This window comes from Rhinopithecus roxellana, chromosome 19 (assembly GCF_007565055.1).
Source record: "Rhinopithecus roxellana isolate Shanxi Qingling chromosome 19, ASM756505v1, whole genome shotgun sequence".
NCBI lineage: Eukaryota > Metazoa > Chordata > Mammalia > Primates > Cercopithecidae > Rhinopithecus > Rhinopithecus roxellana.
The window spans coordinates 64,284,648-64,307,906 of NC_044567.1; the positions used below are offsets into that span (position 1 = coordinate 64,284,648).

The 23,259-nt window shown below is 54.7% G+C and overlaps 1 protein-coding gene across 2 annotated transcripts in view; it reads left to right on the forward strand.

Annotated features, from left to right (window-relative positions):
* Window positions 1–23,259, forward strand: part of SEPTIN9 (septin 9) — a 214,333-nt gene that overhangs the window by 17,384 nt on the left and 173,690 nt on the right. Inside the window, exon 2 of one of the 2 annotated variants that reach the window (XM_030923149.1) lies at window positions 8,759–8,815. In XM_030923149.1, coding sequence (XP_030779009.1) covers window positions 8,759–8,815 — 57 coding nt within the window. Of the gene's footprint in view, window positions 1–8,758; window positions 8,816–20,833; window positions 21,660–23,259 lie in introns of those variants that run through there. The other variant, XM_010381903.2, reaches the window with a different exon arrangement.

A 23,259-nucleotide genomic window follows, 5' to 3' on the forward strand; every position in this document is an offset into this window, starting at 1 on the left:
TTGTTAGTGCAGAGATTGTCACTTGGGTGAGTGAATGGGGCTCAGGATGCCCCAAGAGTATGTGGAGATGGGGGTCAGCTGTCTTCTCTGATGCCTTGCAACCTCCTCCCCCTGCCTTTCTGCATCTCGTTGCTTCCTGGCCTCTCTCACTTTGGGTGCTTTGGAACAACATGCAATCCAATACACAGGCTGACTTTATTATTTTATTTTGTTTTATTTTATTTTATTTTGGAGACGAAGTCTCTGTCACTCAGGCTGGAGTGCAGTGGTGCAATTGCAGCTCACTGCAGCCTTGAACTTCTGGGCTCAAGTGATCCTCTTGCCTCAGCCTCCCAAAGTGCTAACATTACAGGCATGAGCTGCTATGCCTGGCCTAGGCTGGCTTTAAAAGCTCCTCACTCTCTCTGCATCCTGATGATACCTACCTCCTGGAGCAGGCTCCCAGCCGTTGGCTTCTGACTCTTTGTAGCTATTGTTGGTCAGTTGTGGCATGTGAAGCTGAGGCTCAAGAGAAGGGCAGGCCTGTCCAAGGCCACACGGCTCAGTGCTAACACTCAGACTTCAGTGTTCTTTTTTATTATTTATTTATTTATTTATTTTTGAGGCAGAGTCTCACTCTATCGCCCAGGCCGGAGTGCAGCGGCGCAATCTTGGTTCACTGCAAGCTCTGCCTCCCGGGTTCACGCCATTCTTTGCCTCAGCCTCCTGAGTAGCTGGGACTACAGGTGGCTGCCACCTTGCCCGGCTAATTTTGTTTTTGTATTTTAGTAGAGACGGGGTTTCACTGTGTTAGCCAGTATGGTCTTGATCTCCTGACCTTGTGATCCGTCCACCTCGGCCTCCCAAAGTGCTGGGATTATAGGCGTGAGCCACCGCGACCGGCCGACTTCAGTGTTTTTATCTCCCTCCTGGTCACTTCCACCCTTAGTGCATCTCTGGAGACCCGAGGGAGCTAAAGACCAGGCTTTGGTCAGCTAAGAATTTAAAAAAGCTGTCTCTGTGCTCTGTGTCAATTCATCACTCTGTTATCTCCCCCGACAATGAATTCAGTTTGAATTTCAGATAAACAAGGATTAATTTTTAGTATAATCACATCCCACAACACATTTGGGATATACTTATGCCTAAAAATGGTTCACTGTTTGCTGGCCTTAGTAGCTCATGCCTACAATCCCAGTGCTTTGGGAGTCTACGGGTGGAGGATGGCTTGAGTCCAGGAGTGTTCAAGGTTACAGTGAGCCATGATCATGCCATTGAGCTCCAGCTTGGGTAACACAGCAAGATCCTTATCTCTTAAAAAAAATTGTTTATTGTTTATCTGAAATCCAGGTTTAACTGAGCATCCTATATTTTATATGAGAACCCTATATGGGTGAGACCCAGAGTCCTGATGCCCACTGGTAAGCCTTTGCAGGGAGGCCCTGTGGGTCCTTGGCTGGCACTGATGCCCTGTGATGAGCAGGGCCATCTGGCGAGGTGGACGCCTGCTGCCTATGCAGGCAGAGCAAGGCCCTGGGCAGGTATGAGCTGATATCACCTTCCCCAACCTGGGAGCCAGATACTATTGGCAGCTTGCCATCAAGAGAGGGACTGGTCACCAAGAGAGGGGCCGCCTCCATGGGCCTTCTTTGGCTTTCGGCCCTCCCCCTAACCTTCCTCCTACCCCGAACAGAGGCCCAGGGCACCGCGCCAGAACCAGCGTGCTGCCTGCTTTGGTTGGCATTTTGTAGTTGGGGGGCCTGTTTCCTTCTCACAGGAGCTGGCGGGTGCCCCTTCCACTTCACAGGGAGGATGGCTGGGACTCCTGACCTTGAGGCAGAGTGCTGTCTTGTTTTCCTTTTTTTTTTGAGACAGAGTCTTGCTCTTGTCACTCAGGTTGGAGTGCAGTGGCGTGATCTTGGCTCACTGCAGCCTCCACCTCCTGGGTTCTAGCGATTCTTCTGCCTCAGCTTCCTGAGTAGCTGGGATTACAGGCGCATGCCACCACTGAGAACAATGCCTTCTACAGTGTTTATTCTTCTGTGGGAGCAAGTTCCCAAGGCAAGGGGATTGCTCACCTCATGGATGAATAAACTGACTTTAATCCACAGCCCCAGGTGTCAGCCTTGAGGGTGGGGAAATGTTGTTCTATGTCCAGAGAGGGGTCAGGGCAAGGCCAGGAGGGTCTGGTGCCCAGTGTACCTCTTCAGGGTACAACTCCAGGTAGCAGAGGCCAAGGACAGAGGGGAGGAGAAGAGGGAGGTGGCCATTATCTCCTTATCTCAGCTTCCTCTGGAGATAAGCTAAACTATTTTAGCTGTCCACTAAGTCTGGAGATAAGTCTGGAATTTAAACCTTTGACTTTGATCCACCCCTTCACAGCTCCTTGAGCAAACTGAGCCTCAGAAAAAGGGAGTGAAGCCTGTGCATCCTGGACGCTCCCAACCCCGGCTCAAACTGCTCCCACCCCAGGCCCAAACCGCCCCTACCCCAGGCTCAAAGCACCCCCACCTCAGACTCAAAGTGGGAAGGAACCACAGGGAAACAAACGGGGGAGGCAGGGGTGACCTGGATGAAAGTCTCCATGACCCACCTTTCCCCAGGGGCTATCTTGGGAGCTTTTTAAACTTTCATTGTTTTTTAATAGAGATGGAGTCTCACTGTGTTGGTCAGGCTGGTCTCCAACTCCTAGCCTCAAGCCATCCTCCCACCTCAGTCTCCCAAAGTGCTGAGGTTACAGGCATGAGCCACTGCACCTGGCCTCTCTCAGGAGTCTCAAGAAAAAAATTGGGAATAGATTCTTTTTTTTTTTTTTTTTTTTTTTGAGACAGAGTTTCACTCTGTCGCCCAGGCTGGAGTGCAATGGCACGATCTCAGCTCACTGAGACCTCCACCTCCCGGGCTCAGTTGCTTCTCCTGCCTCAGCTTCCTGAGTAGCTGGGATTATAAACATGCAGGCTAATTTTGTATTTTCATTAGAGACTGGGTTTCACCATGTTGGTCAGGCTGGTCTTGAACTCCTGAACTCAAATGACTTGCCTGCCTCAGCCTCTCAAAGTGCTGGGATTATAGGTGTGAGCCACCGTGTCCGGCCAGGAATAGATTCTTTTCTGTAGATGACTTCTGTCATTATTGCAAATGGATGTTTATGCACAAGTGAGTTTTCATAACGTCTCATCCTAAAAAGCTCCTTTTTGAGGGAATGGTGACTTTTGATAGAGGAGAGACTGTCCAGGCCTCATTCATTGTCAGCACAAGGGCAGAGCAGGGGTGTGATGGTGTCCCCCTCCTCTGAGACAGCCCCATCCCTGCTCTGCCCAGGGGTTCAGAAGTCTGGTCTATTCGAGCCCCCAGAGGGGTTTGGAGTGGCTGTCTTACATCACAGGTGGGGTCTATAAGGATCTAAAATGGCCTTTGAGAAGGCTGGTGTGGTTGGTGCATTCCAATCATTAAAGTAACAACAATGATACATCAAATAGGGTCTGCTCAGATTCTGAGTGCCCGTTTCCACCTTGTGACTTACCAGATTCCACCTTGTGACTTACCAGATTCTAGCATAAAAACCCAGGTAAAAGAAAAAATAGCTGGGTGTGGTGGTTTGTGCCTGTAATCTCAGCGTGAGGCCAAGGCAGGAGGATTGCTTGAGACCAGGAGTTTGAGACCAGCTTGGGCCACCTGAGACCCCACCTCTGAAAATAGACAAACAAATAAAAGACCTTCATGCTGTATGTATTTCTTATATCTAGGTTCCCCAAATTATATGCATTGGGGAAAGTCCATTAAGAGAAGCCTGTGGCCGGGTGTGGTGACTCATGCCTGTAATCCTAGCACTTTGGGAGGCCAAGGCGGGAGGATCACAAGGTCAGGAGTTCGAGACCAGCCTGGCCAACATGGTGAAACCCCATCTCTACTAAAAATACAAAAATGAGCCAGGCGTGGTGGTGCATGCCTGTAATCCCAGCTACTCGGGAGGCTGAGGCAGGAGGATCACTTGAACCTGGGAAGTGGAGGTTGCAGTGAACCAGGTTGATGCCATTGCATTCCAGCGACAAAACGAGACTCGATCTCTAAATAAATTAATAAATAAATAAAGGGAGAGAAGCCTCTGGGCTCCTAGATATGTGGACCAGTGCCCACCCCTACAAAGCTGCTGTGCCCAAAGGGGGTTGTACTTGGTGGAGTTGGGGCAAAAGAGCAGGGAGGGCACCGGGCAGTTGACCTGGTCTCCACTGCTGGAAAGGTGCTGTGCTGTTGGTGCCCTGAGCTGGTTCCACAAGGAAGACGCTGCACGCTGCACGGGGCGCCCTAAGTTTGCTTGTCCTGTCTAGGCTCACCCTTTCCTCTCCAGGACCAGGGAGCCTGCTCGTCTCCTGTCTTCAGCACCTTCTCTCTGGCTTGTGAGCGCTGCATTTCTTTCTGCTTGGAACGCTGGCCCGTGTTGGATCCCCGGGCTCCTGCCTTCTGCTGTCTTTTGCTATACCTCGTCAAAGTGTGTTTTATTTCTTTATTTAATTTATTTATTATTATTATTTTTTGAGACAGAGTCTCGCTCTGTCACCCAGGCTGGAGTGCAATGGTGCGATCTCGGCTCACTGCAACCTCCGCCTCCCAGGTTCAAATGATTCTTCTGTCTCAGCCTCCCAAGTAGCTGGGATTACAGACACACGCCACCATGCCCGGCTAATTTTTGTATTTTTAGTAGAGATGGGGTTTCACTGTGTTGGCCAGGCTGGTCTCGAACTCCTGACCTCAGGTGATCAGCCCACATTGGCCTCCCAAATTGCTGGGATTACAGGCGTGAGTCACCATGCCCGGCCGACTATTGTATTATTGATATAATAATATCACAGCCAGGTGCAGTGGTTCACGCCTGTAATCCCAACACTTTGGGAGGCTGAGGCAGGCGGATCACCTGAGGTCAGTTCGAGACCAGCCTGGCCAACATGGTGAAACCCTGTCTCTACTGAAAATACAAAAATTAGCCGGGGCGTGGTGGTGGGTGCCTGTAATCTCAGCTACTTGGGAGGCCGAGGCAGGAGAATCACTTGAACCTGGGAAGCGGAGGTTGTGGTGAACTGAGATCATGCCACTGCAGTCCAACCTGAGTGACAGAGCAAGACTCCATTTCAAAAGTACTACTACTACTAATAATATCACTTATTGAGTTTTAATTTTGTGCCAGGCACTGTCCTAAGTACTTGCACTATGTGACCTCATTTACTCAGAATAACCTATGAGCACCATCTCTGTCCCCAAGGAAGCTGAGACTCAGGACATGGAAGTCATCTCCCAGGGCCCACAGCAAGGGCCTGGTGAGGTCTGCATTCGAATTCTGATCATCTGACTCCTGGCTTTCCTGCCTCCTTTGCCTCCCAAAACTCAAAAACTTTCATCTGGAATGACTCCAGATAGCTAGATTTCAATTGTCTTCTCTCCTTCTGAGTATGTTTTATTTTAAAATCACATAAAGATAACTCAGTTCTCAACTGGAGTCACGGAATCGTTAGATGTCTTGGAGACTTTTCCAGCTACCTCTTTGCTGGACTCAGACACAGGCCTGAATAATTAGGTCCAAGGAGCTGAACTGGAGCTGCTTGTGGCCAGAGGTCTCTTCCTGGGAACAGTGGTGGTGACAGCGGCTGCACTGAGCCTGGCAATTTGTTCAGGAGCGGGGGACGCTCAGGCTGCTGCTCGTCCCCTTCTTATGAATGAAGTTTGCTTTGCGTCTTCTCTGTGCCAAGGGCTGCCAGGCACAAGATGCCTGTTTTGGGAAATCAGAAAAATAAACAGTGTAAATAAAACAAAAACTCCACCCAAGAAATCTGAGACAGATGCTGTTTTCCCCACCGTTTCTCCACCCCCGTGCTGGGTTTGGAGAGAGTGGGCCAGCCTGTTTCCTAGGGATAAGATGCCCTGGGGAGTTTCACCTGGATGGGACCTCTTCTATTTTACTTTTGCCCGGTGCCGGGGGGCAGAGGGCAGGGGTGGTGTCCGTCTGGCCCAGGGAAAAGGACAGGGCAGCCTTTGTCGCCGGCATCCCCTGCAGAGATGTCTCAGCCAGAAGTGACTCGATCCAGGAATGTGTGTCCCGTTCTCTGCTGGGCGGCCGCTCCTTACCCCCCCGTTGTTTCTATGGTGGGGTGTGCTGGATTTATGGGAAGAGCTCTAGTTCACTCTCAGCTCCAGACAGCAGAGCATCCCAGTAGTGCCCTGATGGTGTGTGCGTGGAATGTGTGGAACAGGATAGTGACCCCATGCGCATTATATGCAGTGCGCCTTCCAGTCAGGTGTGCTCATGGCCATCGTGGAAGTGAGCTCAGCTGGGGCTGGAGGGCCCAGGCTCACTGTGTGCCACTCAGCAGCCTTGGGAGCAGGTTCATCCTCCTCCCCTCTCTTCTCCTGTCCTGGTCCCGGGCAGCCCACCAGAGCCGCTCTCTGGGCCGTCTCTCCTGGTCTTAAGGGGGCTGTCATTTCTGGGAGGCAGATGCTGGTCCCTCCATCCCCGCCTCCTGGAGATCTGCGCCAAGGTCTGCCTTTCTGTCTGGAGGGACTGGCCCTCCTGGGTTTTCCTGGTGGGGTTTTTGTTGCTTAGCAGTGAGAAGAGTGAGTGGGCAATAAGAGGAGGATGCTGGGTGAGGTCACAGACATGGCTGGGGCAGGCTGGGGGTGCTGGAGGTGAATTCCTTAGCTGTGCAACCTTGGGCAGTTTGCCCAGCCCTGGGCCTCACTTCCTCCTCTGTGAAATGGGGCAGGAGCACCTGCCTGCTGGGGTTGTGGGTTCGGTGAATCGGAGCTAAGGTATAGCTCACAGCCTGCCGTCAGACCCCCGCAAGCAGAAGTGGGTGTCCCTGCTCAGTGTCCTCCGGCCATTACTTCAAGGCTCAGCTTGGTCCTTGCCACCTCCGTGAAGCCTCCCTGGTTACTCCAGGCATCAGGACCCATTCCCTCTTTGGAGCCTTGTGCCACGCGCGTTTCTCATGATGTTGCTTTCCCTGGAGGATGGGTTCAGCTAAAATTGGGGCCCATCTCGGTGTTCCCCCCAGCACCAGAGAGGTTCAGACTTAGTAGAGACGGGTACCCAGTTGATACCAGTTCCATGAAGGACACACTGTGCCCATTCTGCTGCCAGCTGCTGAGTCTGGTGTCCTGTAGTTATGGAACATGGATACAGGCCTGGAAAGCTGGACACGAAGGCCAGGTGTGCAGGTCACTCTGCCTCAGCTCTGAACGTTTAGAAACAAGCTGGCTGCACCCATTTTCATCTGGTCACAGTTTAGGAGTGGGGTTGTGGAATGGATGGAAGGAAGGGTGGGTGGGTGGGTTGATGGGTGGGTGGATGGATGGACGGATGGATAAATGGATGATGGGTAGATGGGTGAAGGGCTGGATGGATGGGTGAATGGATGTGTGGAGGGGTGGTGGGGTGGATGGGGTCCATGGGTGAATGGGTGGATGGATGGGTGGGTGAATGGATGGGTGGATGAACGGGTGGGTAGATGAACGGATGGGTGGGTGAATGGATGGTTGGGTGAATGGCTGAGTGGGTGAATGGCTGGGTGGGTGAATGGATGGGTGGGTGAACGGGTGGGTAGATGAATGGATGGGTGGATGAATGGGGTACCTGGGTGGGTGGATGCATGGGATGCATGGGTGGATGGGGTAGATGGGTGGGTGGGTGGGTGGATGCATGGGATGCATGGGTGGATGGGGTAGATGGGTGGGTGGATGGGTGGATGGATGGGTAGATCAATGGATGAGTAGGTGGATGGGTGGGTAGGTGGGTGGGTGGATGCTTGAGAGCCTCTCTGGCGGGTTCCAGGGAGGAACTGGCATCTTTGACCAGCAGCCAGCATGGTGATCAGATGCAGGGAGGTCTCTGGGTCTACCTGATCCCTTATCTCACTGTTGGTGGGTCTGGGCTGGTGGGGTGTCCCTGAAGCTCTCTGAAGGGTGGCTGTACGGCATTGCCCAGGGGACATCCCCAGAGCGCCGTGCTCTGCAGCAAGAGTGGCTGCCTGTGCTCCCAGGGCCGCTCCTCCTGGCAGCCTTTCGGGTTTGCTCGGCTTAGCACCTTGGCAAATCTCCTCGAGTTAGGACTTGCCTGCCATAAGCCTCTCCAACGAGCAGCCCCAGGCCAAGGCCTGTGTGTGGGCAGAGGGAGCGCGTGCTGCGGGAGGCTGCATTAATCTAAGGTTCCGTTTTTGTTCCCTCCTGGGGCAAAAGGAAAAAATAGGCTGTCCCACTCCATCCCCAAATCCAGCCCAGCTGCACCCAGCCCTGGGCGTGAAGGGAGCTGGATCAGGACTGCCGGTGAGTCGCAGACTCTGGTGTAGGGAAACCCCGGTTCATAAGATGGGTGGACACAGAGGAAGGAGGAGACTCTGTCCAGCAGAGACACACTTGGGCGCAGCCCAGTTTGGAGTCTGGTGGACGTGGGCTCACCTGTATGCAGTTCTCATTCACTGTGTGGCCATGGACAAGTGGCAGTCTGTGGAGACCCAGCTTCCTTACTGCAAAACGGAAGCAGTGCGGCTTGGGGGAGGCTGTGTGTGAGGGTTTGGCCCAGAGCCCCGCCAGCAGCCAGACAGCAGTGGCTGTCATCCCTCCAGGGTCTACGGTTACCTGGAGGAGTAGGGCCTCTGCCCTCAAATGGGCCCCGTTTTTGGTTCTGGAACTCACAGCAGGAGCAGAGGTGAGGACACTCCCGGTGTTAGCCATCCGCCCAGAGGGAGAGCGCTAATGGCCTTGTGTGACCTTTGCCCTTTGTCTCTGTCTTTAGGAGGCACGCGGACCTCCAGTGGCCGGCTCCGGAGGCTTGGTGACCCCAGTGGCCCAGGTAGGTGGCTCGCTGCACCCCGGCCCCAGCTCATGGGCGTGTTTGTGCTGTGGCCCCTTCGTTCTTCTGGTCCAGGACCTGCCTCCCCACCTGGCCTCCCTGGATGAGTGGGGCCACTTGCCCGTTTCCCAGGGAGACGCTGTCTTTGACGGCTTTGGACTCAGGTGGCTTTCGGGCCTGTCGACGCTGCCCTGCTGGAGATGATCCTTGTGGGGGCAGAGTCAGCAACTCCCAGGCTCAGGGAGCAGGCCCGTGTGTGTGGGACAGAGGAGAGAACAGGAGATAGATAGGGCTGGATGGTTTGGTTTGAGGTGCTGAGGGGACAGGCGCGCCATGGACAGATGGCTTTGGCTGTGGGACTCTCGGTGCTGGTTCAGTATCCATGGGCTCCCTGCAACCTTGCAGGGTGGAAGACGCTCCAGGATAGAGCAGATACGGCCAGTGTTATCTAGGAGGAAATAAGTGGGCCTCTGGCAGTGGTCACTGTGCTATTCTTTCTGCTTTTTCCATGTGTTTGGAAATGTTCCACACTCACCAGTAGGAAGGGGAAACAGAGGCACCTATCAGAGCTCTGGGGCTGGCCATCCAGGACAGGAGTTACAGCTCACAGGCTTGGAGGGACTCTACCAACCACCAACCACCGGGTACAGCCTGGGCAGGGCAGTGGAACAGAGAGGTCAGGGCTCTGCCTCCAGCCTTCGCCCCCCAGGACTGAGTCTGCGCGTCGTCTTCTCCCCACTGGGTGTCCCCGATCTCCCCTGCCTGACCCTGGTGTGGCCATAAGTGCCTCTGTTCCCAGGAGCCTACGTGGTTCTTGGCTGTCACTTGCAGCAGCCAGGCTGGGACAGTGCCCATCTAGTGGCTTTTCTATTTGGAGAGGTTGATGGGTCACAGCAATGAATGAACTTACCTCCCCTAGGAGATGAGGGGCTCTGAGAAGGGCAGAGATGGTGTGGTCATCTGTGCATATGTGCTGGGGGCCAGCTGGGTGCCAGACCCCTGGCTGCCATCATGGTGGCAGCCAGGCAGGGACTGTGCCTTCATGAATGAGCCATTCTAGAGGAGACAAAGTTTCCAAAGGACACGGACCCGGAGTCAATTCCACACAAATAGAGCACCCGTGGGCCAGGGCTGCCTTCAGAACCAGGTGAGATAGCCATCCTGCCAGGACAAGGCACTCACGGGGGCAAGGCATGTGCCCATCTGCAGCCCCACCTCCGTGCTCTAGACCAGCCCCGGCTAATAGAACCTTCTGTGATGGTGGCTCTGTTCCGTACATCCCCACCCCGACATCCTGTATGGTAGTCGCTTGACCACCTGGGTCTACTGCACACTCGAAGTCTAAATGTTTAAGTTTATTTTATTCACTCATTTACTTGCATAGAATTATTGATTTATTTTAAATGGATTTCCACTTGTATCTACATGTGGCTAGTGGCTGTGAAACGGAGCAGTTCCAGACCACACTGGCTACCTGAGACCCCACAATTCTATACCCGAAGCCTGCTTCTGATTCTGAGTTGGCTTTTATGGGGACAGCACAGACCCCTCCTAAGTCTGCCCTCCAGAGGTGGATGCAGCGCCTGTGGACTGTGCACCCCCAGGCCTGGAGGGGGGAGAGGGTGGCTTTTTGCAGGAAGTGGGAGTGGAGGGGATGGCGTGTACATGTGGGTGATGTGGGACCTTGTGTGGCTATGCGGACTGCTGTGTCCACACGAGTGCATGTGAGGTCCCTTGCAGTACAGGATGGGACTGTATGTGGGGAGAGTGGGGTGACGCTCTGGCTGGAGGCCCCTGGGCAGCTGCATGATTCGGTGCCAGGGTTAAGAGGGGCCCCGCCTATTGCAGTCATGTTGGGCACTAGCCACTGGACAGCCCAGCCACTGCTGTGTTTCTGGGGAGCTTTTCTCAGGTTCCGCATCTGATCTGCCTCTCCATCTCCCTCCCTCTCATTGGCCAGCTTCTGGTGGAATGGGTGGGGAGGGTCCCCCAGTGCTTGTGGCGGTTGCCTCTTGGGAGCCTGGCACCCTGGGCTGCGTGGACACAGCCTCCCCCGGCGGTTGCTTCCCTCTGCTTAGACCGGCTGGTTCTGTGCCGTCAGCACTTGGCAGCCGCTATCACAGCTCAGCTTGGAAGCCTAAGGCATAATTTGCTGAAGCCCAAAGCTGCAAGCTGGTGATCTGGGTTTGTGTGGGACTGCCTGCTGACACACGGGGTCCTCCCTCTGTGGGCCTCTGTGGGCTCTGGCCTGAGACACCCTTTCCTCATCTTGGCTTCTGTCTTTCTCACTGCCTCCCTGCTGCTGAGACCCTGGTCCAGGCAGAAGTTCATTCCTAGACGTCCCAGCATCTCAGGCCTCCCCATTTGACACTCCCCAGATGACTGTCTGCCATCCCGTCCTCCCAACCCAACTTCTCTGTAGATCCACATCTGGCCAGTCTCCTATGTCTGGGACTCTTGCCCTCCCCAGAAGGACAAAGGCTCTTCTCGAGGCTGTGTTTGGGACTGGGCCAGGGATGACATTTCTGGCAAGAGCTTAAATGACACCATGATCAACCCTTTGGTCAGCTCACACACTTTCTCTCCTTTTTTTTTTTTTTTCTTTTTTTAAAAAAATTGAATTGTTAGAGCTAAAAAAAAAAAAAAAAAAAGTAAAGAACAAGATAACAAAACACCTGTGTACTCACCGTCCCGCTTAAGAAGTGAGACATTGCAGGTGTAGCCCAGCCCTGGGTGACCCTCTCCATCCCAGCCCTGCTCCCGCTGCAGTGCTCACCCCTGGATTGGGCAGGCATGTCTGTGCTGGGCGATGGTGTGTCTGAGGAGCCTAGGTCTCCTCTTTTTTTTTTTTTTTTTTGAGATAGAGTCTCATTCTGTCGCCCAGACTGGAGTGCAGTGGCGCCATCTCGGCTCACCGCAACTTCTGCCTCCTGGGTTCAAGCAATTCTTCTGCCTCAACCTCCCCAGTAGGTGGGATTACAGGCACCCGCCACTATGCCTGACTAATTTTTTTGTATTTTTAGTAGACACAGTTTCACCACGTTGGTCAGGCTGGTCTCAAACTCCTGACCTCAGGGGATCCACCTGCCTCGGCCTCCCAAAGTGCTGGGATTATAGGTGTGAGCCACCGCATCCGGCCTGGTCTCCTCTTGAATACGGTCGTCAGCATCGTGTGTCTGAACAGCCTAGGTCTCTCTCCTCTTGAATGCCGTCGTCAGCATCGTGTCCTCGGTGCCTGACTGGAGTCAGTGGCTGCCCTGCTTGTGCCCACAGCGTGATGGTGTCGAGATGTATCCGTGTAGATCCACTTAGCCTTGGTTCATTTATTTTGGCAGCTAGCGAGTGTTCGTCCGTGTGGGGAGGCAGAGTTTGCCAGTCCCGTGGCCTACTGGTGACATCACCGAAGGTCTTCTCTGTCATTAGCGCTGCCGGGAACGTGTGTTTCCCCAGGTGGATTGGTTGGGCTGTGGGGACGCGCTCCTCAGCCCTTCTAGATGTTACCACTGCGCCCTTCCGAGTGGCCTTCTGCTAGGCTCTCCCATATTCGCCCATTTTCTGTGCCTCAGTCAGCCTCTCTGGGCAGCCGCCTCCCTGACTGAGCGTCCAGCTGACTTTTGCCCTGGTTCCCACGGTGCATGGAGCATTTCATCTCAGTGGTGCCTTCATCTCAGTGGTGCCCGAGCTTCCTTCCCTCTGGCCCTCAGTCCCCAGCGCCAACTCCTCTGCCTGACATCCCGTGTCTCTGGGTCCTGCTCCTCCATCTTCCAATGCCTCTGGGGTGCGTGGCCTTGTCCCCAGTGCCCCCGTCATCCCTTCTGTCCTGGGTTGAATCGTGTCCCCCACAAACTTATGTCCACCAAAAACCTCAGAATGTGACCTGGGAGTTGGAAATGGGGTCTTTGCAGATGTAAGTAGTTAAGGATCTTGAGATGAGGTCATTCTGGATCAGGATGGACCCTAAATCCAACGACTGATGTCTTTAAAAGAAGCAGAGAGGCCACAGACGCACCGGGAAGAGCCACGCGAAGGCAGCAGCAGATGGTGGAGTGATGCAGCCCCAGGCCAGGAAGCGCCTGGGAAGAGGCAAGGAAGGCCCCCCCACCCACCTCAGAGCCTTCCTAGGGAGTGTGGCCCTGCTGACACCTTGATTTTAGACCTCTGGCCTCCAGCACTGGGAGAGAACCCGCTTCCATTTTTTCAAGCCCCACAGCTGTGGTCCATTATGGCAGCTACAGGACACTGATGCGCTTCCCTACCTGGCCGCTGTGGATGGGCCACCCCTGCCCGCAGGAAGTCTCCCTCAAGCACTTAGGTGTCTCTGCCCTCACGGGGACGCCTGCACAAGGAGGTGTGAAAAGGGCCCTGCAGGAGCGGGGCCTGGGCTGGTGCTCGCTCCCTCCCTTCATCCTACGCCAGTTCCCACGCCTCTTCCGGAAGGAGTGCCCGGCCCCACCTGGTGAATCAGAGCCCAACTCTCCTGACAATTGGCTGTCACTTATTTAACTGCCACCATCCCCAGGAGACAGAAAATGCCAGAGGGGTGGGGCCTGGGCAGTGCCTCCTCGCTACTTCCCCAGGGTACCGTGCCACATTGCCTTGGTGCACAGAGTAGCTGCTCAAAGTGAGTCGGACAAACAGGTCCCCCCTGCCCAGCCATGCAGACAAAAGTGTGCCATGTAGAGGGAGCTGGCTGTGGAAGAGACCACCAGCATCTTGGCTGCTTGAGGACCTTGTCCCTGGGCTCCTGTGGCACCCCTAGCTCGTTACTTCCTTTCTCACCCATAGCTACTCGCTCTTCCTCTATTTCTCTGATGTCAGCCTTGCCACCCACCCAGGTTCACAAGCAGGAAATCTCAGAGTTGATCTTGACCTCTGCCTCCCCAGCACCCCCAGGTCAACAGGTTGCCAAGATCTCATCAACTCACCCTCCACATACTGGCCCTTGGACAGGCTGCCCTGGTCATGGTCATGTCTTGGTTGGGCCTCTGTCATCTCTCCTGGGACCAGCGGGTGCCGTCCTGCCCATCCCTGTCCTGCTGTGGCTCCTTCCTATCCACAGCCAACATTTAGAGGACGATTACCACTTCCCTCCTGTGTGCTGGGGACCCGGTGATAGGATCCCTCCACCCGATCATTTACAATAGACCTGGGCCTGGTCTTCTTACTTACAGAGCCCTTAGTTTCTGCCCACAAGCCTCGAGTGTGGGTTTGTGCTGCCACCCAGCCTTACCCTGATACTGCTTTCCAGCCTGGAGCCCCCTGCTGCTTCTGCGCTCCTGGCTCTGAGTGCTCGGACCTCTCTGGATGGGTTACCACTTGTCCTCTGGAGAGCAGGGCTTCCATGCTCCTGGACCCAGCTGGCTCAGGGTGACTTTGGGCCATCTTGTCACACCCCTTCTATCAGCTTGGCCTTGGTTATTTCTGTGTCCTCCACAGCCTCGGACCAGAGCCGGGGCGGAATGCTCTCCTGGTGTGTGGCAGGCAGTCAGGAAATATTGCTGGACTGACCTTGATAGGAGATGCTTGGGAGAATTGGCCAAAAAACTAGCTTAAAATGCAAATATGGGCCTTCTTTTGCATTGGCTAAAGAGTAGCTTTTCTCTGTTTGCCTCCTGGGTAAGAAATTGATGGCAAATGCAGTGTCTCCAGGGAGGAGAAGAAGGTGACGAAAAGGGTCTGTGTAACAGGGCAGGCACTAGGCATTTGTGACTAAGTTTGAATTATTTAACCTAAATGCAAAACTCTGTGCCTTCCTTGGTAGCCCTTCCACATTGCAAGCGTTCACTGCCACATGTGGCTGCCATATTGACCACAGCAGATACAGAACATTGACATCATTGGGGAAAGTTCTATGGGCGGTTTAGATCATCTTCACGTTGGATCTGTAAATTCATTGTTTATCCAGCGAACGGTTGCTGGGCACCTACTGAGCAGGCAGGATGAAAGACACCCGCTTTTGGGGGAGTTTTCTGTTGGCTGCAGAGAAGCTTAAACTCAGGGGGCCTGGGGCAAACTCTGCAAGGGCCCTTGGCCTCTGCACCCCCAGACCTCCCTCACTCTGCACAGGCAGTCGGGGGCCCCCTCTAGGAATGGAGCGCCAGCTCTGGCTCCTGTCAGGCTACAGCCCGGACGGATGGCTGAGCACGAGGCTGTGAGAGTGGAATTGGGCCCGGCCGGGCTGCTTCTCCCCGTTGTCTTGGTTTCCTTCCACGCTGACCTGGAAGGACTCCTAAAGCAACAGGCCTGCCCAGGCGGTTTGCACCAGTAAACCCTGCAGCGGCCCCAAGGGCAGAGATAGCTGGATTGTATTTATTTAGGAACAGCCAAAGCTCGAGGCACAATAAAAAGTGGAGAAAGATTCCGGAGAGGAATGCAGCTGGCCTCAGCCCGGGAATCCGTCTTGCTTGGGAGGCTGTAGGCGGGCCAGGCTGGGGCCAGCCTGGAGGGTCTTGGCCGGCTCTGCTGGCAGGTACAGTAGCAGGGTCAGCAGGAGGGAGTCCGGGACGGAGCTCCTTCACTTTTAATTCAGGGAAGCAAACTTCAGTGGTTGTCTGAGGATGAGCAGGAAATGAATGGAAAAGTTCTTTTTTTTTTTCTTTTTTCTTTTTAGGCAGGGTCTTTCTCTGTCCCCCAGGCTGGAGTGCTGTGGCACAGTCATAGCTCACTGCAGCCTCAACCTGCCGGGCTTAAGGAATCCTCCCGCCTTAGCCTCCTAAATAGCTGGGACTACAGTTGTGCGCCACCATGCCTGCCTAATTGTTAAAAGAAATGTCTGCAGGCTAGGCATGGTGACCCATGCCTGTAATCCCAGTACTTTTGGAGCTGAGGTGGGAGGATCCCTTGAGCTCAGATGCTCCAGACCTGGGCAACATGGCGAGACCTTGTCTTGACTAAAAATACAAAAAGTTAGCTGGGCGTGGTGGTGCACCCCTGTAGTTCCAGCTACTCTGGAAGCTGAGGCTACAGTGAGTTGTGATTACATCACTGCCCTCCAGCCTGGGCAAAGGGAGGAAGAAGGGGCCCTCAAAAAAAAATTTTTTTTTTGAGACAGAGTCTCGCTCTGTTGCCCAGGCTGGAGTGCAGTGGCATGATCTTGGCTTGCTGCAGCCTCTGCCTTCTGGGTTCAAGTGATTCTCCTGCCTCAGCCTCCCAAGTAGCTGGGATTACAGGTGTGAGCCACTGTGCCTGGACTCTTTTTTTGTAGAAATCGTATTTCTTTATGTTGCCCAGGCTGGTCTTGAACTCTTGGCCTCAAGTGATCCTCCCACTTTGGCCTCCCAAAGTGCTGGAATTACAGGTGTGAGCCACCACTGCCAGCAGGAAGTCACTTTTTAAAGCGAGAGGTTGTGCATCCTGTATAGCTTGGTACTCAGCATGGAGGATTTACTGGAACTTGTGTTAGGTGAGGGGACATGGAAGATGGCAACAAATCCAAGCCCAGAGCGTCAGAAAGCATCCTTTCAGCCTGAGATGCCTTGTCTCCGCCTCCACGCAGGACCCTTCCCCAGTGTGTGTGCTTGGAGCAAGGCGATGCCGATCCTACAAAGCCTCTTTCCTGAAGGCCCCTGCTGCCCACATCAGCGTCTCCTGGACCGCCTGCTCCTTCCCTGCATGGCTGGACCAGCCCCAGGTCCTCCTGGCCTGGTGTAGGGAGCACAGGCCACCCTGGGGAATGCCTGGCATGTGTCCCCTCCCCTCTGGGTACCAGGGGATGAAGCTGTGCTTCGTGGAGGGGGGCAGAGGCACTAGTGCCCGGGATGGTGCGCCTGGGGCAGCTGAACTGGACCCGGCTCCTACTGGGCCCCTGTGGAGCCCAGATTGTTGTGAGAAGGTGACCCGTACCTTTCACTTTTGTTTCACGTGGGAACAGGGGCTCAATCTACACACATATTCGGTTTGGAGTATGAATTTCCATGGAGAAGGAAAATCTCTACTAAGAAGGCTCTGATGTCAGGATTGTCTGTGAGGGCCGGGCCATGTTCTGGGGCAAGACAGGAGTGGAGGAGGCAACCAGGGAAGGCTTCCTGATGGAGGAGGCATTTGATAGCGTCTTGGAAAAGAAGCAGTTTCTAGGGCAAGCCAGAGAGTGAAGAGCGACCGTCTAACTTCTTTCTGCAAGATGCCCCCAGGCTGAGGCAAAGCAGGTTGAGTGTGACACTTCCTTCCTTTCTGTGGGTTCTGGCCTTTCCGGAGCCTGGCCAGTGCCATTGGAGACAAAGTGGCCTTCTCTCTTCCTTCCCGCCCTGCCAGGCCCCACTGCGCCCGTTGAGCCCTACTTTGCAATTAAGAGGAGCTGTGAACCGATGATGCTGATGTCACAAAAAAGTGGCCAGGGGTCTACGGGGGGTGAAGGACAGAGATGCTGCCCTGAGAACTGTCTGGAAAGGGCTTTTGGGTAACAGTGCCCACTCCAGGGTATAGGCAGGCTGGGGTGACCGGGAACTGGGCTCACAGGCTGGCACAACTAGAGTTTCCCAAAGCCGTGGCTCTGAGGGCCCTTCCTTCCCAGGACAGCAACCTTTGGTCCAATTTGGGAAAAGGTGGGTTAAACCCAGCCCGGCTCCCTCACTGCAGGATTACTCAGTGCGTTTAGTATGCAACTGTGCCTCTGAATCTAAGACAGGACCACAGAAACCACTTCAGTGTTCCTCTGGAGGGAGGGACCATGGGGAATCCACCACAGGGGCTTGGGTCTGCGCTGGCCTGGTGAGGTGCCCCCTTAGTGCTTTCACGGAGGCTGAGACACCGTGGGCAGTGAGAGGTTGGCCCCTCGCCTCCCCCACCCTCGGCTGGCCTTACCCCACCACCTCCGCACTCGCCTCCCAGCCGGCTCATGACTAACTCCTGCCTCTTCACAGCCAGTCGGTGCTGCCAGGTTTTCCACTTCAAGTGATCCCCTGCCTGGGCCAAAATGTTTGGATTTTCAGGCACGGAGGGGAGATGGACCTCAGGCCAAACCACGCTGGGTAAAGCTGAGGGTCAAGGCCGCGCTCAGCAAGCGCTCCAGCCCTGGCCGTCAAACCCATAGTGTGCACAGCGTGCGGGAGGTGGCCGGGTGAATGAACTCGTCATAGCCCAGCCCCTCACTCGGGGCTGTTCCCAAGTTCCCCCCGCCAGCCTGGCTGGGTCAGAGCCTGGTGGGGCCTTCCTGGGCTTCCCTGCCCCACAGCGGGAGTTTGTATGGAGAGTCTTGAGTGAGGTTAATGGGTGTTCTTCCTTTTTTTTTTTTTTTTTTTTTTTTTTGAGACAGGGTCTCACTCTTTTCACCCAGCCTGGGTTGCAGTAGCGCGATCATAGCTCGATGCAGCCTCAGACTCCTGGCTTCAAGCAATCCTTCCACCTCAGCCTCCCAAAGTGCTGAGATTATAGGCGCGTGCCATCTTGCCCAGCTGGGGTTTCTGCTTTATACTTTTTCTCTTGTTGCTAAACTCAATACAATGAAAGATATTACATTTATAATCAGAAAAACCAACAAGAAATATTATTTCAAAATTGGAAAAGGGATTAAAGAAACAAACCAAGAAACCTCTGCGATTCCTGCCGATCGGAGTCAGTGGTTATTAGTGGTTGGCTTAATACAATGTTTTAGGAAGAAATAGAATAGAAATAGAAAGCAGCTCCAGTGAGCTGAGCCCTGGCTCTGTCTGTGATACTACATCAGTTTCCCACAGCTGCTGTAACGAGTGGCCACAAGCTGGCTGGGTCGCAACAACGCCCAGCCATCCTCTCACAGCTCTGCAGGCCACACGTCCGAGATCAGGGTCACCAAGCTGAAATCAGGGTGTCCCCTGGGCACAGCCCTCTGGAGGCTCTAGGGCAGGGGTTCCCACCCCTGTGTGTGTCCTATTAGGAACTGGCCTGCACAGCAGGAGGTGAGTGGCTGGCAAGCGAGCAAAGCTTCATCCGTATTTACAGTCACTCCCCATTGCTTGCATTACTGCCCAAGCTGTGCCTCCTGTCTGATCAGCCATGGTGTTAGATTCTTATAGGAGCGCGAACCGTATTGTGAACTGTGCATGTGAGGGATCTAGGTTGTGGGCTCTTACGAGAATCTAATGCCTGATGATCTGTCACCGTCTCCCATCACTACCAGATGGGACCGTCTAGTTGCAGGAAAACAAGCTCAGGCTCCCTCTGATTCTATATTATGGTGAATTGTATAATTATTTCAGTGTAATGATAATAGAAATAAAGTGCACAATAAGTACAGTGTGCTTGTGGCTGGGCGCAGTGGCTCACACCTGTAATCCCAGAGTGAAACTCTGTCTCAAAAAATAAAAAAGTAAAAGCCAGGTGTGGTGGCTTACGCCTGTAATCCCAACACTTTGGGAGGCCAAGCTTGGCGGATCACGAGGTCAGGAGTTCAAGACCAGCCTGGCCAACATGGTGAAACCCCATCTCTACTAAAAATACAAAAATTAGCCAGGTAGGGTGGCAGGCGCCTGTAATCCCAGCTTCTTGGGAGGCTGAGGCAGAAGAATCACTTGAATCCAGGAGGCGGAGTTTACAGTGAACTGAGTGTGCCACTGTACTCCAGCCTGGGCAACAGAGTGAGACTCTGTCTCAATAAAATAAAAGAATAAATATAATGCACTTGAAACATCTCGGAACCATCTCCCCACTCCCTGGTCTGTGGAAAAATTGTCTTCCATGAAACTGATCCCTGGTGTCAAAAAGGTTGGGGGCTGCTGCCTTCATCTCCTGCCCCTTCAAGCCTCTGGTGGCTGTGGGCGTCCCTTGGCTTGTGGTTGCATGGCCCTTCCCTTCAACACCAGCATCTTCATATCTCTCCGGGCCCCATCTCCACTTGACCATCCTTGTCTGTGTCGAATCTCCTGCTGCCCCCGTCTTATGTGAGCACCGAGATTGCCTTTAGGGACCACCTGGACCATCCACGTGTTCTCGCCACAGCAAGATCCGCAACTGAATCACAGATGCAAAGACCGTTGTTCCAAACAAGGTCCCATGTGCAGGTCTAGGGATTAGGACATGCTATCCCTGGGGCCATTATTCAGCCTTCTCTAGTGCCCATGATCCCTCCCTCCCTCCCCAGCCTCCCGCCTCAGCTGAGATGCTGTCCCCATCTCCCTCACTGCCTGGCTGCCTGTGGGGCTGTCCTCCAGGCTCTTTAGGAGGAGGTGGTTGCTTTATGTCTCCCAGAAGACTGGGAATGGTCCTCCCCACCCCCCAAGAAGACGTCCTTCCTGACAAAGGAGACTGCATTTCGGGTCCTATCCCAGGCAGAGAGTGGATGGGACTGTGGCCTGAAGTGGCCTTTCAGGGCCTTTGGCACTGTCATCTAGCTGAGAGCTGTGCATGGGCCTCACCTGGTCACAGGTCACTCACGTGGCTCTGTGGGGCAGGGATTGTAAACTCAGAGGCCTGCGGGGTGTGTCGAGGTGGAGGGGTGCAAATATTGGAAATTTGTGTGGGGTCCTTGGGGAGCAGTGCAAACTGGAAACTGTTTTGTCTAAAGGGCAGAGCAGTCTTACACTAGCCCTGTGTGGCCAGGCAGGAAGGCTTCTGTGGTGTGGCCATGCGTCCTCCCTTTCTCAATAGAAGCTGACAATCTGGAGTTTTCAGAGAGATTGCCTGAGTTCTCAGCCTTGGCACGAATACACATTCTCTTTAAACAGGCTTGGGCCAACAGAACCGGCCTCTGTGTCTCAGGTTTGAATGAACCCTTGAGGTGAAGCTTAAAGACAGAGAGGATGCCCCCTTCCCCACCCAGGGACCCACACTGTAGTCCCCCATCTGCTCTGCTGTGCCCTTGGCCTCAGCATGGACACTGACCATGTGCTGGTGGGGACCCCCCCAGGTAAGCAGCCTCTGAGGACCCCGGATGAACAGTGGGGAACAGCACTGATCCCCCAGTGGGGCCCCGAGTTCCCGGAGAGGAAGACTTGCTCCCTCCCAGGGGACGGCTGGAGACTTACTGACTCATGCGTGTGTGGTAGGAATCATCCAGGAAGTCCCCATCCCGTTCGCCCTCTGCTTGGGCGGGGACGGCAACTGCCTCTGTCACCACAGGCTAACGGGACAGAGGGGGGTGATTTCTCAGGGTTCCTCCTGGGCAGGTGCTCCAGAACCTTTTCTCAGCATGCTGGCCTAAGGCACGGCCGTTCCTCCTGCCCAGCCACGTTGGGGTGCGGGGTGAAGAAAGGCTGGGCTAGCCCAGGACAGAGGAAGGCACGCAGGAACTGGGCTTTTTAAACACTTAAACCCAAGGAAATCGTAGCATCGCGGGACGGGGAAAATGAAAGACTTTGGAAGTCGTCAGGAATTTGACTCTGTGAGTTGGTTTCCAAGAGTCTAAGTTAAGCATCTCCAAGTGGATATTAAAAAGGAGCAGCAAGCCTCGGGGCGGCGGGGGCTGGAGGAGGTGGAGAGAGGAGGCTGCCGGAAGCCGCACTCGGGACCTCTGCAGCCACCGACCAGACCGGGCGGCCAGGACTCTGGGACTCTCACAGGCAGACCCTGGGGGCTGCCGGACTCCTCGGGGCCCACCTCGGGCCCTCTCTCCTGCCTCCTCTTTTTGGATTTCTCTCCTGTGCTCCGTTTTTCCTCCCATTTTGAAGAGAATGCTACTTCAGTTTGGAGCACAAACATATGATGAGCACATGGAAATGTGGTAATTCGGATGCATTCGTGATTGCAACAGATTGAAGAAATTAGACCAGACAAAGAGTGTTTTTAGAGGAGGAGGAGGAGGAGGAGGAGGAGGAGGAGGCTGAGAGAGGGAGGGCGACGGGGGTGAGAAAGGGGAGGCCGCCTCTGAGCGGGACGCCGGGACTCCCGCCGCTGCTAAATATATCCGTAGGAATGGAGAGGGACCGGATCTCAGGTAGGCAGACAGCCCCGTCCTCATCGGCCGCCCCCCACTGCCCTGGACTCGGGGCTTTATTTATGCTTGGGGGGAATAAGCATGCAAGGGGCGCTTTTGCTCATTTTTCACAGAAATATTTCTTTTCTTTTTGGCGGTTCCAAGCTCGCGGGACGAACGCTGTCTCAGAAGCTAAGCTCTCCTGAGTCTGGCTTTTATTTAAACCCGGCTCTGCTCTCTCCTGGCTACTTCTCTTTCATTTTCCAGTGTGCCACTCTTGCGTGTCATGGCCACTCTCAACGCTCAGGCTGTTGGCGCTGAAACCTGGGAAGGGCGTGGGGGACCTGCCCCCCTGGCTCGGGTCTGGGGCGGCGGCGCTTGGACCTGGCCAGTGGTTTGTTTGTCCACTGTGTGGTTTGTTTTTTGCCTCCAGCCAAAGTCTGTCTTCAAGGCTGCCTCGGTCTCCTACCTAAAATAGCATTTCTGTGCCTTCCCGGCAGTTGATTATAGAGGGGGAAGCTCCCGGCGCTCAGAGGAGCCCGGCGTGTGTGTGCGTGTGTGCACGTGTGCATGTGTGTGTGCATGTGTGTGCGTGTGTCCATGCACGCTGGCAGCCCCCTTGCAGCGGTCACAGACCCATCAGGGTGTGAACCGGCAAATGAAGAGAAAGGGGGTTCCCGTGCCTTTAGTTCACCCCAGCTTTCCAGGCCCTCCCTCCCAGGCCCAGCCTCCTTGGTCTCTTCACTCACGTGCGGTACTGTGGCTGCCATCGCACGTGGCCAGCACCGTCATTGGTAATTAGCACTGATGACAGTTTCTGCTGCCCATGCCGACCTCTGAGCCCAGGGCTGGGAGATATGGGGTGGCTGAACCATGCTCCAGGCTTTGGGTATTCTGAAGTGACCTATGGGCCATGGAGCAGGGGTCAGTTAAGAGTGTCAACCCCTAAGTGCCTTGGGCCCTGGTCTGTTGGTTGCCCCTATGTGTGTGTTGGGGGGTCCCTGAGAGGCCTGAGAGAGGGAGGCCCATCTCGGTGACTCCTCTATAGGACGTGCGGTCCCCTCCACCGCTGTTCCCAGGGCCACATCTTGATGTGATGTTGGGACTGGTGGAGCGGGTGTGTGTTGTGCCACTGAGCACGCCCAGTTGGGCACAGCAGGCGGACCTCAGGAGGAGGCCAGGGGAGATGGGCAGAAGGCTGGGGCGGCAGTGAAACCGCATCTTATCTGTTTGAGCTCGGGGGTTCAGGCCCGCTGGGATGGGTGGTTGTGGAGCCCAGTGTCCTGCTCTCGGCCCATCAGGAGCCGCAGGGCAGGGAGCACTGAGAGGGGCCTTCATCAGGCTTGCACAGTGGAGCCGTCCTCGGAGTGACCACCCCACCAGACCACAGTGGGTCCCCTGCCTCCTCGGCCACCAGTCCCGGGAGGACGTCACTTCACCCGCCTGGCTGGCAGGGGCCTCGGGGAGCCTCGGGTTCGGCCTTCATTTTATAGATGATCCAGCCAAGGCCCAGATGGGTGAGCAGCAGGGGATCTGAGAGCTGGGCAGAGAGGCGTGGGTTTAGGGGGTGGTGCTCCCTGGGGAGCTGGAAGTGATGGCACCCTCCCAGGCTCACCAAACA